Source organism: Oryzias melastigma, unplaced genomic scaffold, assembly GCF_002922805.2.
Source record: "Oryzias melastigma strain HK-1 unplaced genomic scaffold, ASM292280v2 sc00221, whole genome shotgun sequence".
Classification (NCBI taxonomy): Eukaryota; Metazoa; Chordata; class Actinopteri; order Beloniformes; family Adrianichthyidae; genus Oryzias; species Oryzias melastigma.
The window spans coordinates 441,365-458,892 of NW_023416883.1; the positions used below are offsets into that span (position 1 = coordinate 441,365).

At 44.0% G+C, this 17,528-nt stretch overlaps 1 protein-coding gene across 1 annotated transcript in view; it reads right to left on the minus strand.

The window, feature by feature from the left end:
- Positions 1 to 2,746, minus strand: part of hs3st3l (heparan sulfate (glucosamine) 3-O-sulfotransferase 3-like) — a 41,951-nt gene extending 39,205 nt beyond the window's left edge. The window contains exon 1 of the mRNA XM_024261537.2: positions 1,996 to 2,746. Coding sequence (XP_024117305.1) covers positions 1,996 to 2,477 — 482 coding nt within the window. The 5' untranslated portion in view covers positions 2,478 to 2,746. The remainder of the gene's footprint in view (positions 1 to 1,995) is intronic.
- Between the last annotated feature and the right edge of the window lie 14,782 nt (positions 2,747 to 17,528).

Consider the following 17,528-nt stretch of genomic DNA (forward strand, 5'->3'; position numbering starts at 1 on the left):
CACACACACACACAAAGGGCAGCTCTGATAACATTCTCTCAGGTTGAAGCTGAGGTCAGCAGAGATGTGTCAGATTGTGGTAACACTAACTTCACCCTCCAACCCTCGGTTCACCTTAGCCTTATCTTCTCTTCTTCCATTTCCTCATCCTTTTTTCCTCACCCTTCACCTGCCATGCTGTCTTCCAAGAGCAACGAAAATGTAAGCCACTTTAATGGATTCTTCTGCACAGAGGAAAAAAGCTGAGTAATATGACCCCAGTGTGAGTGAAAGAGCTGGCTGAGCCATAACTCCGACCATGCAGGATAAAGCTTCCTGTTAATTGTAACAGAAGCCTGACTGACCACAGCTAACTGCTCGAATGCTGAAGTGAACCCAAGGTCAGAATGAAGAGATAACAGTATCGATCTCTAAATAGATAGTCCAAAGGAAACTTGCAGCCCATCTCGAAGCTCATGGCAGAGCTCCTCCACATTCAGTCTCCTCTGCAAAGACTATTAGGGGGTCTTTGTCAGAGGCTCCCATCTCAAAGAGCAAGAAAGAGAAAGATTCAGAGGTGGACATGAAGGGTTTTTAATGCATGTCATGCGTATAAGTGTCTTATTATTGACTTATTCATTGTGAGGAAATGTTTTGCTGAGAAAATGATGGAAAAGTTAATGCATGAAAGAGAGGATAAAGGTTTATGAATTATTTCCAAATATAACATATAAAGCCCTTGCTAATCACATTTAAACATTTACCAAATCAATAATCAACTTATTCAAGTCTACAGCTTTGTTGGATTTGTTTTAAATACATTATTTTAAAAGATATTTAGGTTAGAGTGTATCTTATCTCTGTTTTTAACATTAAAAAACATAAATGTCATAAACTGCTTTCATTATAAAAGTTCTTTAACTTAATTCTGTTTCCTTTTTTCCATTTTTGTATCACTTCTTCTACAAAAATCAAATTCTCATTACAGTATTTCATCAGACTGCATGTAAGCCCCATGCTGCTTTTTATGAAGTGGTGTGAACACATCATTAACTCTCAGCATAAAATGACCTGAAGTCAGAGGTCAGCTCACAAAGCTGACAATGATGTCAGGGAGTTCACTGCACACCATGGCCCATCTGCCCCGAGGAAGAGGCGTGGCAATCTGCTGCACATAAGCCCTACCTGGTGTGACACTGACCTGAAAATCTGGCCTTTCAGCGCACTCTTCCAAGGATTTTCAGCTTTACTCAGTGCATGTGTATTTAGATTTTTTCATTGATCTGAGCAACTAATGCCACTAAAACATGATTAAAGGTAGTATGTCCAAAATGTTTGGGAGCAACCAAGCTTAGATGTTTTAAATCAAACAGAATGGAAAAAAACTCAAATATGAAACTGAATCAGTAGAAAGGAAGTTTCCATTTTATCCTCAAACCAGATCTGAGTAACATCCTCCTGGATTGCTTCTCCACATCCTCCAGTCTGTGATTATACATTTCCAAGTTTTTAGACAGTAAACCAGGATCAGATCCACATGACAACAGTAACATCTGGTGCTGGCTTCAGAGATGATTACTGCACTCTGAGAGTTTATCTTACAAGCCTCTCTGTCTCTCCCCATGCTGTACAAACACAGTCTGCAGACAAACACATGCACAGATTGTCAATGCCAGATGGCATAGACTTTCTGTCACCTTTAACTCAGAAGAAGAGCTGATGCATGTGAGGATGTGAGCTGCATCACAAATCTCGAGTTGATTTTGGGGAAGAAAAAAAATAAATAAAGAAAAATAAAACTGCACACACATTTTTTTATGTACACAAACAAACAAAAAATTAAATATACTATTTTTTTCAAGCATTCAAGTTGAAGTCTTGAAGAGGAAATCTGTATCGGCCCACCTTTTCTTCTATTGTATATGTTCTTTGAAGTTACTTAAACATGAGAAAGTTATGTTGCAGAGTAGTTTGTTCGGTATCTTGGTTGAGACAGGTTCCTCAGTGCGTGCTTACCTGTACCAGTCCAGTCCTCGTGCGTAATGACGATCAAAGAAGTGCGGTTCGGATCCCAGGGCGCGGATGTCAGGGTGCAGCCTCAGAAACTCCAGCAGAGCTCTGGTGCCCCCCTTTTTAACGCCAATGATAAGAGCCTGGGGTAACCTTCGAGTGGCCGTCCACTCTTTCCCCGAGCTATTGGTGTCTGCCGCTGGCTGACCGCTGCCATGCGCGCCCTCTCCAACCATGCTGGCCAAGCTGGCACTGTTTCGTCCATATGGCCAGTCCGGGCCAGGTACCAGGAAATCGCGCGTCGATGGCCTTATCTTATTGTTTTCTTTCAGTTCCGACTCGCAGAGTCGGCCAGAGAGCAGGTAAACCAAGGAGAAGCAGAGGATGCTCAGGGAGGAGGCGATGGTGAGGCGGTGGAAGAGCCGGCGTGGGTCGGCGCCTGGGTGATGAGGCTGGAGGGGGGTGTACTGCTGGTGAGAAGCTGCCATCCCTCTGTCGTTGGAGCCACGCGGAGGTCCATTCTAACAAGAGTTCAGCTCCTTCTCCATAATGCCGGAGAGTTCCCATCGCTGCACCCCGCTGCTCTCCTCCTCCGCCATGTTCCTCCACAGCTGGTCCCAAAGTTTCAGAATTTTTGCGCGGAGCTCAAACAGGGTGGTTTCACTCCGTGTCCTGCATAAGCTTTGATATCTCCGAGTCGATGAAACGGATCTCTGTCTTTAGACTTTGTTGGATTACTCTACCTCTCTCCGCGCAGCCCCCCCCCCCCTTCTTTCATCATCCTTCTCCTTGATAAAGGGCTCATGGCTCGAGGCGCTTTTAATCCCTCTTTATTTATTAGGGGGGACCTCAAATCTGGGAGCACCGGAAATAGCCTGCTTCAGCTGTGTTTCTGATAGACTGACAAACTTATAACTAGTGAATTTGTTAATTCATAAATCTGAACAATGCATGATAGTTTTGATGAACTCTCAAAAACAAGTGAAAAGATCTTCAGGGGAAAATGTGTCAATAAAAACAAGCAATAGTATTGCTGAGATTAGAGTTGATCCAAGTCGCAGGGCTTTGCCATAATTGGTTTATCAGACAGTCTCTGCAGCGCACCTGCCAGTCTGCTAATGCTGATTTACAGGCTCCTTTGCATGCTCCCACATTGAAGAATCAGTCATAAAACTCCCTTTCTCCTGCCATCCCAGAAAGTGTGAAATCTTTTGGGCTGACTTTGATTTTATCAGAAATTAAGAAACCATTTAAACTTTTATCACAAGAAGCAGACTTTAGGAGGCAGAGCTGTATGTCAAGTTTCGTAATAATTGTATTATAACCCTCCCCCAAGCAGCCTGGCGAGCAGCTTCAGACATATAATTGTCACATTTATTGTTTGCTCTTATTTTTTCATCTACTTCATTTATCCTTGTTTAGCTCATCCACTTCTTCAGCCGTCCCAGAGTAAAACAAATAAGCGCAAATCAGATCCAAACAAAGTGGAAAGGGCTGTTTTGTTTCTCTCTATTTGATTTATCATTACAGTGCCATTTGGCTGCATATATTTAGAGATTTATCCAAGTCACTGTGGCCCCAGTATACACTGTGTGTCCTAAACCTTATCTTTTTCTGTTGGTCTCACCAAAGCACCGTGTGTTGTGTTATATTCTCCTGATATGGAGCTCTGCAATGTTGCCTTTTATAATTGCAGAGTGCAGAGCTAAGGTTTGGGTAATGGCTCATAGGAGACTCATTAGTTCCCCTCACAACCACACAAGTATCAGCACACACACAAATACACACGTGCCACATGTTCCATTTGGCTTACCGTGTCATTATCCTAGAACAGATGTGACCCATGCCATAAAACCTCTGTATTGTCCAGTACCAAGTGAAGAATTTTTAGCCTCAAGATTTTCAACTGTTTTTCCTCCTTGTTATTCAGTTTAAAAGACACTGAAATAAATAGTTGTGATATGATAAAATTATTCATTTAATAGCCCAATGTTTTTGAAAAGTAACATAGAGAAATAACCTGTATTTGTACTGATCTTGTCAGACTTTGGTGTCTGGACATAAATGCAGGACAGCTGGCAGTTCCAAAGAATTTAATTCTTTAATTCTAGGGATGTCCCAATCAGGTTTTTTTGGGCCCGGTCCGATTCCGAGTCATTTGATTTTGTGTATCTGCCGATACAGAGTCCCGATCCGATACTTTTATAAGACATTTAAAACATGAATAAATTAAACAAACAGATTAGTGTTGTCCTTTATTTATATTTCATTAACCTTCTTTTATCATTAAAAACTTAAACAGAACACTTCTGTGAAGTAGCTTTAATAAACAAGTAGAAATAGAGCAAATTTAAACTAGGAAAAAATAAAAATGTTCTTGTTATATAAGTAATAATTAGTCATGTGAGAAAGTTTAGTGACTTTAGCTTTAACATCTTTAGAGCTATTGAACATTTTTAAAGAAATGTGATTCCTGTCCTCATTTAGAATTCTTTAAAATGAATGATGATTTTGTTTTAGCATGATTATCTGATATTATTATTAGTTGTTTTTTTTTTTTTAAGATTATGTGCTTCTTTTTTAAGCTCTTAAGACATCACATTTTTGTTTTTTTTACCACAGTAGTTCATTTTCTTAACTTTTATTTCTCTGTCAGAGAAATCAAACAGGCATATACAAGAACAGCTCGGGTCTTAAGGAGTTAAATCACAGAGCTATGTGTAAGAGTATCACTCCAGTCATCTTTTGATCTGTTGTAAAACTGTGCCCCGTGCTCTTTCCATTGGGAGTCTGCCATTTTTAGCCACTGGTGTCATTTTCTAGGACAAAGTTTCTCCAGGAGATCTTCAGAAATTCAGACAATGATAGTAAGTAGTGAATGGTTTGAGTGAATCTGAGTCATCGTTTCTATGGCAACCACTCTTGTTGACCAGGAGTGAGTCTGTTGGAAAGCCACACCCTTTGGGAGAATCTTGGTAAAAGCTGTCAATCAAATGTCTCAGGTGGGGCCAGTGGGCTCTACATGCTTGCATGGATGCATCTGATTGGCCAATTTTTAACTAATAACTGGGGCTGCACGGTGGCGCAGTGGTTAGCGCTCTTGCCTCACAGCGAGAAGGCCCCGGTTCGAATTCCAGCTGGGACCTTTCTGTGTGGAGTTTGCATGTTCTCCCTGTGCATGCGTGGGTTTTCACCGGGGACTCCGGCTTCCTCCCACCGTCCAAAAACATGCTTCATAGGTTAATTGGTGACTCTAAATTGCCCCTAGGTATGTCTGAGAGTGGATGTGTGTGTGATTGAGGCCCTGTGACAGACTGGCGACCTGTCCAGGGTGTACCCCGCCTTCGCCCATCAGTAGCCGGGATAGGCTCCGGCACCCCCGTGACCCCGAAAGGGAAAAAGCGGTCTGGAAGATGACTGAATGAATGAATAACTAATAACTGGCATAAGGTAAATAGAATGAAAAAACAAATAGGTTTAACAAGAAGATGTTGAAAAGAGACAGCAGAGCAAGAATGGTTATTCTGACAAACAGAATGACAGTAACAGCTGTTTATTTCTCTATAGAAGTATATGGAAATTTGGCGTTCTGATACAAACGGGTACTTTCTATTTGGAACTTGAGGGGGGAGGGGACATTCCTGTCCTGATTTCCCATCATCCCTTTGTTTACACTCTCTTACAGTCCCTCACAACCCCAAGTTAACATAACCATAACCAGTGAAACAAAAGAAATATCCATCTGGACAGTTTTGGTTCAGATACCAGCACAGACGAAGAAAACAAAAACATACATGGATCTATTGGTCTGCAAGTGGATGTTTTAGGATGGAACGGAGCCTAGAGAGTTTTGCCTGGCAAATGTGGTCTAAGGTGGCAGGTTGTTGTCCCTTTATAGGACTTTACTGACTGATTCAAAATAGAATTTTGGTAAAAAGCATTTTTGAAGAAATGCATATTAATTATCAAAGTTACCTGTATAAATCTGAAGGACTGTAAATCAAGTAAATGGGGTTTTCTGCATGTTCTTTACTCTAAATTTGCAGAAAGCAGATCTAACAATTCTTTTTGGAGAGGTTGGAGGGAAGAAGCAAGCCTTTCTATATTTTTATTGAATATTTGATCAGGTCATGAAGTTGCAGGTGAATGTCCCTTCCTTACAAAGACATCTGTAAAAACACTGCAGCATCAATTTAAATCTCAATAAACATCGTTTCCAGAAAATGTAATTAAAGTCCTTCAAGTGATGAACTAAAAATGTCTTTTAAAAGATTCCGATCAAAAGTATTTTAATGGTTAGCTTTATAAACTGTCTTTTATATACTAATGAACCCATGTACAAACACAAGTACTAAAGCAGCAACAATCAATGCCAAATGTTTCATAAAAGAATTAGCATTGTTGGGTTACTCACATTGTTTCTTGTTTGTTTTTTCCATCTTTCATGTTGTTTTGTCTTTCCCTCTTTCCCCCTGATACCCCCCCCAACCCCCCCACCCCACGTCCTGTGTCCAAACGATAGACGTTCATTCATTTACTGTTTATTTTACCTAAAACTTGGCTCCGTGGATCACGGGGCAAGGTCATCAGGTGAGGTTGTGTGTCTTTTGCCTGCAGTCACCAAGCAGATTGTTCCATGATGGAGTGGCCATCTATTAAAGAGTGACCTTTGGGTCAGGGCTAGAGCCCAGACCATGATTCATTATCAACACAGCCTCATCTATGGAGCTTGAACCACACTTTGCTGGATTCTTTTTCTTGTCATAAGAGTTTTGGAGCAGCAAGCCTCAATCAGGAGGTGACTTGTTTGAGACTGGACTTGGTCACAATCAAGAACAGCTTTTTAAATGAATCCTTGAGAAAATGTATCCATCCATCCATCCATCATCCTCTTCCACTCATCCAGGACCGGGTCGCGGGGGCAGCAGTCAACGCAAAGTTACCCAGACTTCCTCCAGCTCCTCTGGGTTGACCCTGAGACGTTCCCAGGCCAGAGACATAGTCTCTCCAGCGTGTCCTGCGTCGTCCCCGGGGCTTCCACCCAGTGGGACATGCTTGGAACACCTCCCCGGCGAGACATCCATCCACACCATATGCCCGAGCCACCTCAACTGGCTTCTCTGGTTATGGAGGGCAAGCGGCTCTTCTCCGAGCTCTCTCTGGGCTAAACTAAAAGTTCAAAATTATCAAGTTGTTATAATTTTTATTTTAAAACAAAGTGTTGAATAAACTCAAAAAATGGTTACATTTGTTTAAAGCCCCCCTTTGAATTTTATTTTATTTTAAAAATCGTTCCCAGTAGTGTTTAAATTAAGATTATGAAGTTTTTAACCAAAATCCCTCAACCTAAATGTCTTAAAAAGCCATTTTTCATGCTGATCTGAAGTCTCTGTTTCCAAAATCTCCTTTGAGGGGGCGTGGCTTTTGGAGCTGAACTGAGTAGCTCCGCCCCTGATCCCCCCTGTCTGATTATGATAGCTCAGTGTCTTGCTAGCATAAATCTTCATCGCTGCTACATAAAAACATCCATCAATCTGGGTAATGTCCAGCCGTATGGTTCTGATCCGGATGTCAGCTGGACGAGGAAGTGAAGATCTTCATGGACAGAACTTCCTCCAAAATCCTGATTCTTTCTCCTTCCAGTTCACCAAAGACTCTTTTAGCTAATTCTCCAATGTTTATTGACTGTGATCAATACATTCAATCATTGGTTTCTCAGAGTTCTTGATAAAAGAATCAAAGCTAACATCAAAATGCTCTTTCATTGATTTACAATCCTTTCCAACTGCGGTCAAATGAGCCGCCGTTCACATTTCCGTGGTCACATCAAGAAGCTCCGTGGAGTCTGGTGGAGATTTTCCAGCGTTCTCAGTCCTGCTACCGTAAGTATTGGATGAAACTCACACCAAAAATCCAGTGATGCTGATTTGACCACAGAAATGTGAACGGCGGCTCATTTGACTGCAGTCAATGTGAAGATACCATCTTCTCTTCTCCAGAACCTGAACTAGACACTAGGAACAGATGAGGGTTTAGTGCATGTGCAGCAGAGCTGTTGATGGAAAGAAGATCATTCATTCAAACAGAGTCTGTCCAAGACAGTTTGATTGATCTAAAAGGAGAAATACTCCGAAATACAAAAACTAAATGATTTATTATTACATTTGTTCTCTTTCAGAAGAAAAATGACACACAGACATGTTAACAACTCTACAACTGGATTTTCATTGGAGGAAGACTTTAACAGGAATTCGGTGAAAACCAGTCTTTAAAATCTGTTAGAAAATTAGTGGTAAAAAAAAAGGGCAATTAGAAGAATACAGTCCATTGTGGCTGGGTAAGAGTGTCTTTGTAGTACATCTTCAAAAGTATGGTGCAAAAAACTGTCAATTTTAGTCAAATATTTCTTAAGTGAATGGAACTGGGCATAACTTGTTACTAACCACTTAGACCACTATTCCATACATCCATGGCTGTCATATCTGCACCTTTATCAAAGGGCTACACCTCCTGCATTTCCTTCTCTACTTGTCATTGACCTGCATACAGGCAGTAATCCTGCAAAAAAGTGAACAAGTTTGTGAATATGTCTTTCCTTCTGTATTCTGATTCACAGTAACAGGGAAATTACCGCAGTGACAAGGGAAATTCCCACAATCCATTGCTTTTACAGTAAATTCAAAAAATAATTGCTCTTTAGAGTAAAATATTGTAAATCTTTTTTTAATGTATTTTACTGCTTGCATTGAAGTAAAATACGTCCCAGTTAACAGAAATCCATAACAAGGAAGGACGAGGTCCACTTATGCTGCTCCATGAGATAGTGGTTCATTTGTTTGTGTGTGTTTGTTACCGTGCTCTCTTTGTGTTGGCCCTGTTGTGTCATGATCACGTGATGAGACAGACCCAGACGCTGGAACCCGGAAGGATGACGGGAGGCAGGAGTGATATAGAAATGTTTTATTGTCCGTGGGGAAGTGGAGTAGCGGCCGGAACTAGGAGTGGATCTGCAGACTTGAGATGGAGAGCGAAGACCGGTGGAGGGCTGGAGCGGCAAGGTGAGTTCAGTAGATGGTGCGTGGCGTGGAGTGGCTTTGGCGTGGCAGAGTAGTAAAGGCTAAGCTGGACCCAGGACGGCACGTGGATGATGAGGACCTGGAGACAGAGGTGTACTATGGTCAGGCGTTGAAAGACTCGAGGAAAGCGTAAGCTTACGAAACATGAGAGGCCAGGGTACTGCACCGGGTAAGGTAACGAACTGGCGAAGAATGCTGGGGAAGGCTCCTCTTAAGTAGGCTGGTGTGGAGGATGATGAGTGCCGACAGCTGGGTCCAATTAGGAGGCGGAGTAGGAGCACAGGTGCACCATGACAGTACCCCCCCCCTCAACGACCGCTTCCAGGCGGTCCAGGGCGCCGGTCAGGGTGGGCACGGTAGAAGGCGGAGTTGAGAGAGGGGTCCAGGACGAGAGAGCGGGAGACCCAGGACCGCTCCTCAGGACCGTAACCCTCCCAGTCCACCAGGAACTGGAAACCCCGCCCACGGCGCCGGACGTCCAGGATCCGGCTAACCGTGAAGGCCGGGGCGCCGTCAACGACATGTGCGGGTGGAGGGGCCATGGACGGCGGGCACAGAGGGCTATCCACTACAGGCTTGAGTTGCGAGACGTGGAATGTGGGATGAATACGAAGAGCCGGAGGTAGACGGAGGCGGACACATGACGGGTTGATGATCTTGTCGATCACGTAGGGTCCGATGTAGCGGGGAGAGAGTTTGCGTGACGTGGCCTGGAGGGGGACATGGCGAGAGGAGAGCCAAACCTTTTGTCCGACACGATAGTCCGGAGCAGGGGTCCGATGACGGTCGGCAATAGCGCGGTTGCGTTCCTTAGTCCGCAGGAGGGCTGCCTTGGTCTGGTGCCAGATGCGTCTGCACCGCTGGAGATGATGGTGGACCGAGGGCACAGCCAGGTCAGCCTCCTGGGAGGGAAACAGAGGAGGAGAGTACCCCAGAGAGGCCTCGAAAGGGGAGACACCGGTGGCGGTGGAAGGATGGGTGTTGTGGGCATACTCAACCCAGACGAGGAAGGACGACCAGTCTGAGGGATTCTGAGCAGCCACACAGCGAAGGGTGTGAAATGTCCCATGGGGGTGTTAAACGCAGTCTTCCACTCGTCACCTTCCTTTATCCGGACCAGATGGTAGGCATTTCTTAAGTCCAGTTTAGAGAAAACCTGGGCATCCTGTACTGAGTCTAAAGCCGAGCAGAGGAGGGGTAATGAGTATTTATTCTTGACAGTGATTTGGTTTAGGGCTCGATAGTCAATACATGGTCGTAAAGTGCCGTCCTTCTTTCCCACAAAGAAAAACCCTGCCCCCACAGGAGAAGAAGAGGGACGAATGAGGCCAGCGGGCCTCATGAATGTATTCCTCCATGGCATCTTTTTCAGGCTTGGACAGGTTAAATAAACGACCCTTGGGAAGACTGGCACCCGAGAGCAGCTCAATGGAGCAATCGTAAGGTCTGTGGGGTGGCAAGGAGCAAGCCTTGGTTTTACTAAAAACAGCCCTGAGATCATGGTAGCAACTGGGTACCTTGGATAAATCAATGATCTCTTTACAGTTGAGCAGACCAGATTTAACAGGGGGGAGAGCAGACTGGAGACAGTTGGCCAGACAAAAATCGCTCCAGTCAGTGATTCGTCGTGGACTCCAGTCAACTTGAGGGTTGTGTGATTGGAGCCATGGGAAACCTAACACGATGGGGTTCTGAGGGGTTTGCGTGATGTAGAACCATACGTGTTCTCTGTGGTTACCTGAGGTTATCAGAAGGATAGGGTGAGTGCGATGGGTGATGCGGGAAAGATGTTGACCCCCTAGACCGGCGGCCTTGACAGGTGAGTTCAACGGTTCGGTGGGTATGCGTAGCTGCGACACAAGGTTTTGGTTGATGAAGCTTTGCTCCGCTCCTGAATCCACCAGTGCTTGGGTTTCATGACATCTGGCCTGTAGACAAATCTTGACAGGTAGAATAAGGAAGTTCCCGCAGGGGGAGACTTCCTGGGAACCCTCCCGCGGCCTGTCTTCTAGCGGGGGGTCCTGCCTTATAAACAAAGGGGACATTGAGCGACATAATGATCAGACTTGCCGCAATAGAAGCAGGAGCGCTCATCCCTCCTTTTCTGGTGTTCCTCTGGAGAGAGTTTGGAGTGTCCGATCTGCATGGGTTCCTCGCCGGGTCTCCGTGTGGGCTCCTTTACTGGAGAGTGGGAGAGAGGTGACGTTAGAGGGTAACTGGGATCAGGCACAGTTCTGCGTGAGGGGGAATGTCTCTCTGCTCATCTTTCTCTTAAACGAACGTCGGAGCGTAATGCAGCGGACACCAGTTCTTCAAATGAGCGGGCTTCAGGTTGTGAGCATAAATGATCCTTGATGGATTCATTTAGGGATTGGTAGAAAATTCCTTTTAGCGCTTTATCCGGCCAGCCTGCCTCAACAGCCAGGATACGAAAGTCTATGACGTGGTCTGCGACGGTGCGTTTACCTTGCTTGAGGCTCAGTAGGTGACGCGTTGCTTCATCCTCCTTACGAGGCTGGTCAAAAACTAGTCTAAATTCTGTTAAAAAGCGGTCAAAGGTCAACCCGGAAATGGGGTGGGCGAACAAATAGGCTTGGGCCCACTGCAAGGCTCTGCCCCTGAGCGAGTTAACGATTAGAGTAATCTTACTGTGATCCGTTCGGTAGTGTCCTGGTGCCTGCTGAAAAATAAGTTGGCATTGTAGCAGAAAACCTCCGCAGGCTTCGACCTCCCCGTGGAAGACCTCCGGTTGTAGGCGGATGTTTTCGTGTGACGTAGCGGAAGCGGCAGTAGCTGCGGCTTCTGTTTGCGGAAGTGGCGGGGTTGGAGACAGCGCTAATTTAGCCAACTGACTCGTTAGGTCCATAACAGCTTGCGATACATTGTCGATCCGGCGAAATACGTCCTGCTGTGCTGAGGCGAGTTGCTGTAGAGCGTTGGACTGATGATCCAGGAGGGTGCCTTGTTGAATAACAACGTGGCGTAGACCTTCCGGGTCAGCTGGGTCTGGAGTATGGCCAGTTCGTTCTGTCATGATCACGTGACGAGACAGACCCAGACGCTGGAACCTGGAAGGATGACGGGAGGCAGGAGTGATATAGAAATGTTTTATTGTCCGTGGGGAAGTGGAGTAGCGGCCGGAACTAGGAGTGGATCTGCAGACTTGAGATGGAGAGCGAAGACCGGTGGAGGGCTGGAGCGGCAAGGTGAGTTCAGTAGATGGTGCGTGGCGTGGAGTGGCTTTGGCGTGGCAGAGTAGTAAAGGCTTAGCTGGACCCAGGACGGCACGTGGATGATGAGGACCTGGAGACAGAGGTGTACTATGGTCAGGCGTTGAAAGACTCGAGGAAAGCGTAAGCTTACGAAACATGAGAGGCCAGGGTACTGCACCGGGTAAGGTAACGAACTGGCGAAGAATGCTGGGGAAGGCTCCTCTTAAGTAGGCTGGTGTGGAGGATGATGAGTGCCGACAGCTGGGTCCAATTAGGAGGCGGAGTAGGAGCACAGGTGCACCATGACATGTTGGCCCTCGGGCCTGTTTCTTGTGCGTTTGGTTTCTTTTTAATGAGTAAGGTGGTGCTTTGACCTCTTCATGTATTGGCTGCAAAGAGGTCATTATGTAGATTTAAAATACTGGTTATGGTCTGCTGAGCCAGTGAGTTCCTCTAATTAAGTGAGTCTGTAGGTTGTGACCCAAATGTATCTGTTAGCTTTCTGAAAGCAACAATAAACTCAGATTTCTTTTAGTGTATAAAGGTACAGAATAGAGAACAAAGTCATATTTCAACTTTCATTTCAGGAATTATGATGCAGCACAATGGGACCCCAGGGTGAAAAAACTCAGAATAACAAATAACTTGAAAGTAAGTAAGTAAATAAATAAATAAGGAAAGCACCCCAGTAGGTCATCACCACCAACTAAAAGACTGTTGGCTGCACTCTCCTCTCACTGGAAGAACTACATCAATCCCCAGTTTCACAAGAGAGCCCAGAATATTGGAAAATACATCACACACCCTGGCCATCCCCTGTTTGAACTGTCGCCATCAGGGAGACACTACAAAGTCATTAACACAAGGACAATCAAACTCAAAAACGTTTTTTATCCAACTGCTAGGGATAGAACGATTCAGTCAAGCCACGATTCAATTTGATACAGTTTTAAAGCCAGATTTTCCTTTTTTTTTTCAATTTTTTTTCAATGCATTGAATTAAAGGTATTTTAAGGCCAAGTATGTTTTCTTTTTGCTTCTTACATCAAACTGTCTGTTTTGCTACCAGCAGAAAGGATTCAATACAAATAAACAAAAAACATAATACTGAAATGATCACAAGTTCTTTCATACTCGGTTCATGTTGTGCTCCATTTGACAGACCGCTACGCACCCACGCCCAATTAGCGCAACTCCCCCTCAGCTGCTGAGCGCAAATGACCGTTCATGTACATCTTGCAGAGAAAAATACTAAAGAGAGTTAATAAAATGGAGCACGGCTCCCGGGAAAAGTCAGAAGGGAAACAGTCATGAAGCTGCGTCGTCACCATGACTGTTGTCACTGCAGATTGGTCAAAGTTGGATGAAAATGTAAAGTTGCAGGGTGAGGAACAAATTTCGGCTTTGCTTGGATTTGCGTTAATAGTTGCGATAGCAACATCGCAAAATCCTGGAGGGTCTGACTTATGTGAAACTTTTAAACTCGAAGGAGCAGCGAGAATTTCCCCGGAGATGGCCCAGCCAGTCCGCTACACACACTCACAGCAAGCCTGCATGGAGAAATATCATCTGCTCCGCATTTTCTAAATTCAATTCAATTCAATTCAATTCAATTTTATTTATATAGCCCAAAATCACAAAGAGATTTGCCTCATTGGGCTTCAAAATATAAACAATTGTTAAAAACTAAACAGACTACATAAACTGGTTATCCCTGCCCTTAGACCCTCCCTCCCGGTAAGGAAAAACTCCTAAAAAAACCTGAGTCAGGAAAAAAGAAGAAACCTTAGGGATTCCCACATGAAGGAGAGATCCTATCCCAGGACGGACAGGCGATACCAGAACAGTTAAAGAGAAATTAGCTTCTACAACTACGAATCTAAGAGTTCATTCAGATAAAGCTGAGGGATGAGTGATGATGAAGTCCATAGTCAAGATGAAGCAGAAGTGCAGTCCACGACCAGGAGGGAGATGACCCAGCAGGAATCACTCTCACTCAGAGATGCAGGATGGTGTCGGGGGCGTGGTCCACGGCCAAGAGTGGGAGCGTGGGCGATCCACCGGGCATCTGAAATCTCTCCCGCTCCCCAGAGGAGAGTGGGAAAGAAGAACAACATGTGAATGGAACTGCACCAACAAAAGCATGGAGAACTAAATAAATAATAAAGAGAGAGAGTAAAGAGAGTACAAAGTGAGACAAACCATTTTTTTCATTTTCTGAACCGATGAACATGTTGACGAGTTTGAATAGTTTTTTTTACTGATTTACAAAGAATCGTTACATCCTATTCTAATCTATTCTAAATAAATAAATGTCACCAACAACTGAGCAATAACAGTCATTCTGCAAGTTTTGACTTAAATTGGACAGGTCCTCTGTCACATGATCCGGTCTTGAGTTGAAGGTTAGGGACAAAAAGGCGGGTCACCCCAGTGTTTATGTAGGGACCTGAGCACGTCAAGGAGGAGATATACAGAAGACCTCAAAGCCCTGACAACTGAAGACAAAACTAATGTTTGAACTGAACTCTAAATTAAATTGGGAGTCAGTGCAGTGAACTCAGCAGGTTTTAGAGCATTCTCACTCCAAACCATCTGAACATCACTCATAATACTTCCTACAGCATCTAATCATAAAAGTCTGCAGCCTAGTTAACCACAGTCTTTATTACTCATACATACCTTCTCTTTCCAGACCATCATGCTTCCTGATCTTCAAAATGAGTCCTTAACTTTTAAAAATTGAAAAAAAGCAGTTTTTGAAAAAGGTGCATCAATGTAATATTGTTGCAGTAGATGGTCTTTCCCACAGACCAACCATGCAGTTCTTGAGTCCAGAGAACACTAGCAAGGAGGAGCATTTAGTCTCCAAGAACAGATCAAAACAACTGTGCTTGGTTGGTGCTTTACAGTCACAGACCCATTCACACACTTTTGGGGGCTTCCCTGCTGAACACAGGAGCCAACCTTCCAGCAGAGACAATGTGGGGTTGAGTGTCTTGCTCAAGGACACTTCCAAACATGAAGTGTCCAAGGCGAGAATCTAACCTGCAGTCTTTTTGATCAGAGGTCAAGCGCCCTACCGCTGCACCACGGCCGCCCCGCCAAACAAATCCAATTGCTCACCTTTAAAAAACAGACAACATCCACATAACAACCTCCACATAACATGTGTTGCCATCCATACGTCAATATCTGACTTTATTTTCAGCTATAAAGCAAAATGGTGACTTTGATTTTTGCTTTCAACTAGTAGGTGCTTACTCAAGGTCATTTTGGAGCCCAAATGGTTTTGATAGATATTTGCATCAACAGGCATCAAGGGGACAAACTCAGCTACTGCTCATTCTTTGCCACATTTCCCCTCTTGTAATGCCCCCGTTAAAAATTCTGAAGAAAGAATTGGGAAATTCTTACCTGCCAGAGATCTTTTGGTCTACATGCAAAGAAATGGCTTGAACCTTCATTCATTTTACTTTTGTATTTACTCTGTTCCTTTGATTTGCCAAACAATTCATTTGGGATGTCTGTTGGTGATTCATAAAGAAAACCCCAAAATGATCCAATACTGTTTTTTAAAGTCATCAAATATTTATAAAAAAAAATCAAAACAATGACATAAATTGTTGTTTTTGTTATGGTTCAGTGTTATTTTCCTTTGTTGGTTTTGGTGTTTTTTGCTTTGTGCTTATGTATTTCTTTGTTTGTGCTTCTACAGGGTGGCGTGAGGCAGGAGGCTTGGCTTTCACTTCCTGGTGGCCTTGCACACCTGCTTCCCATCTCTAATGGATGCACCTTTAAAAGCCTCTCCCTGGTTATATACGTTGAGTTTGGCTCCTTCCTGGTTCTAAGTTAAAACTTTTCTACGGCCTAGCCCCCTGCCTCCGCTACCAGTTTGCTTCTGTTCTTAATTTTTGTGTTTGTGAGGCTAATAAACCCCCACTGCTGTTCCATCTCACCTGACTCCGCTCTGGGATCTGTCCACTCATCACAACAATTTTTTAATAAGTGCCATGTACAATCGCCATCCTTATTAGCAATACTGATTTCCATAGGTTCTACTATTAGATAACATCCAGACAAAAGTCTTAAAGAATGAGGGAAGGATACCTATGAGGATGCAAAGTGAGCTCCTGCATTTTTACTGTGGCATTTACTAGTTATTTTAGAAGATGGGACTCTTGCCATACTGACCTGTATCTGCCCTAATGCCCTGCTGCAAGTGCCAACTTCATGATGGTCATGATTGTGAGGGAGCAAGGCTAATCAGCTGAGCCATTTCTATTTAAGCCCTTTAAGTTGCAAGATTAGCACACTTAGAAAAGGGTTCTGTTCTTCTGGCATGAGAATTTTCGTTTTAGCTCAGAAGGTTGAGCAACTCTGAAGGTGTTGGAGACTTCTACATTTATCGACAGATGTTTTCCTGTGTAGGTCCTGATGGAATATAAGGAATTGTGATTGCTAGGGACCACTTTCTAGGTTCCCCCCAAAAAATGGTAAAATATTGAGCAATCTGCAGTCAGCTAGAGCATAAACACCTTACATTCTATTGCATATTGATCATGCTTTTACAAGTATAACCAACAGAGGTGGTGTGTTTCAATCACCAGTGTTCTGCCATTAAAATGTGTTCCTACACAAATGCACACACATGCATGAGGAGACATACTGCACATCTGTGAGCACATCTGCCCACTGACTTGTGATCACAGACAACAGGTTCATTTGCTAGCACTCAGAGGGGGAGAGTGCAGGAATAAAATGTGTTGGTGATGGACAAAGGCAGATCAAGGCAGAGAGAAGAGATTAAGACTACCTGCTGGAAAGCCTGTCCTCATTTCCAAACCCAGCTGCTTGCATTGTTTCACATCTCTGTGGTAAAAGGGGAAAGATTATTGCTCCCCTTGGTCTCTGACAGGAAAACAGACTATTTAACAACATGGATGTTATCCCAGATAAATCTGTTAGCCAGGATTTCTGCAGATACTCTCCACGAGAGGATTAAAGACACAGAAAGTATAGCAATAGAAAAGTAATCCCATCTAGTTTTAAGCTTCACATTTTTTAAAAGCTGCTGTAACCCTTGTGCTATCCTAGGCATGTTTACATTAAAGCAGGGATATCTGGACCCCTCAAAACAGCGGACCAAACTTTTTCTTTTCAAGGATTTTTTATCTTCCCTGTTGTCCGTGGCAGACATGAAATCCTGTCCACCTTTGTCATGGGAGGGATCCCTCATCAATGTAAGGGT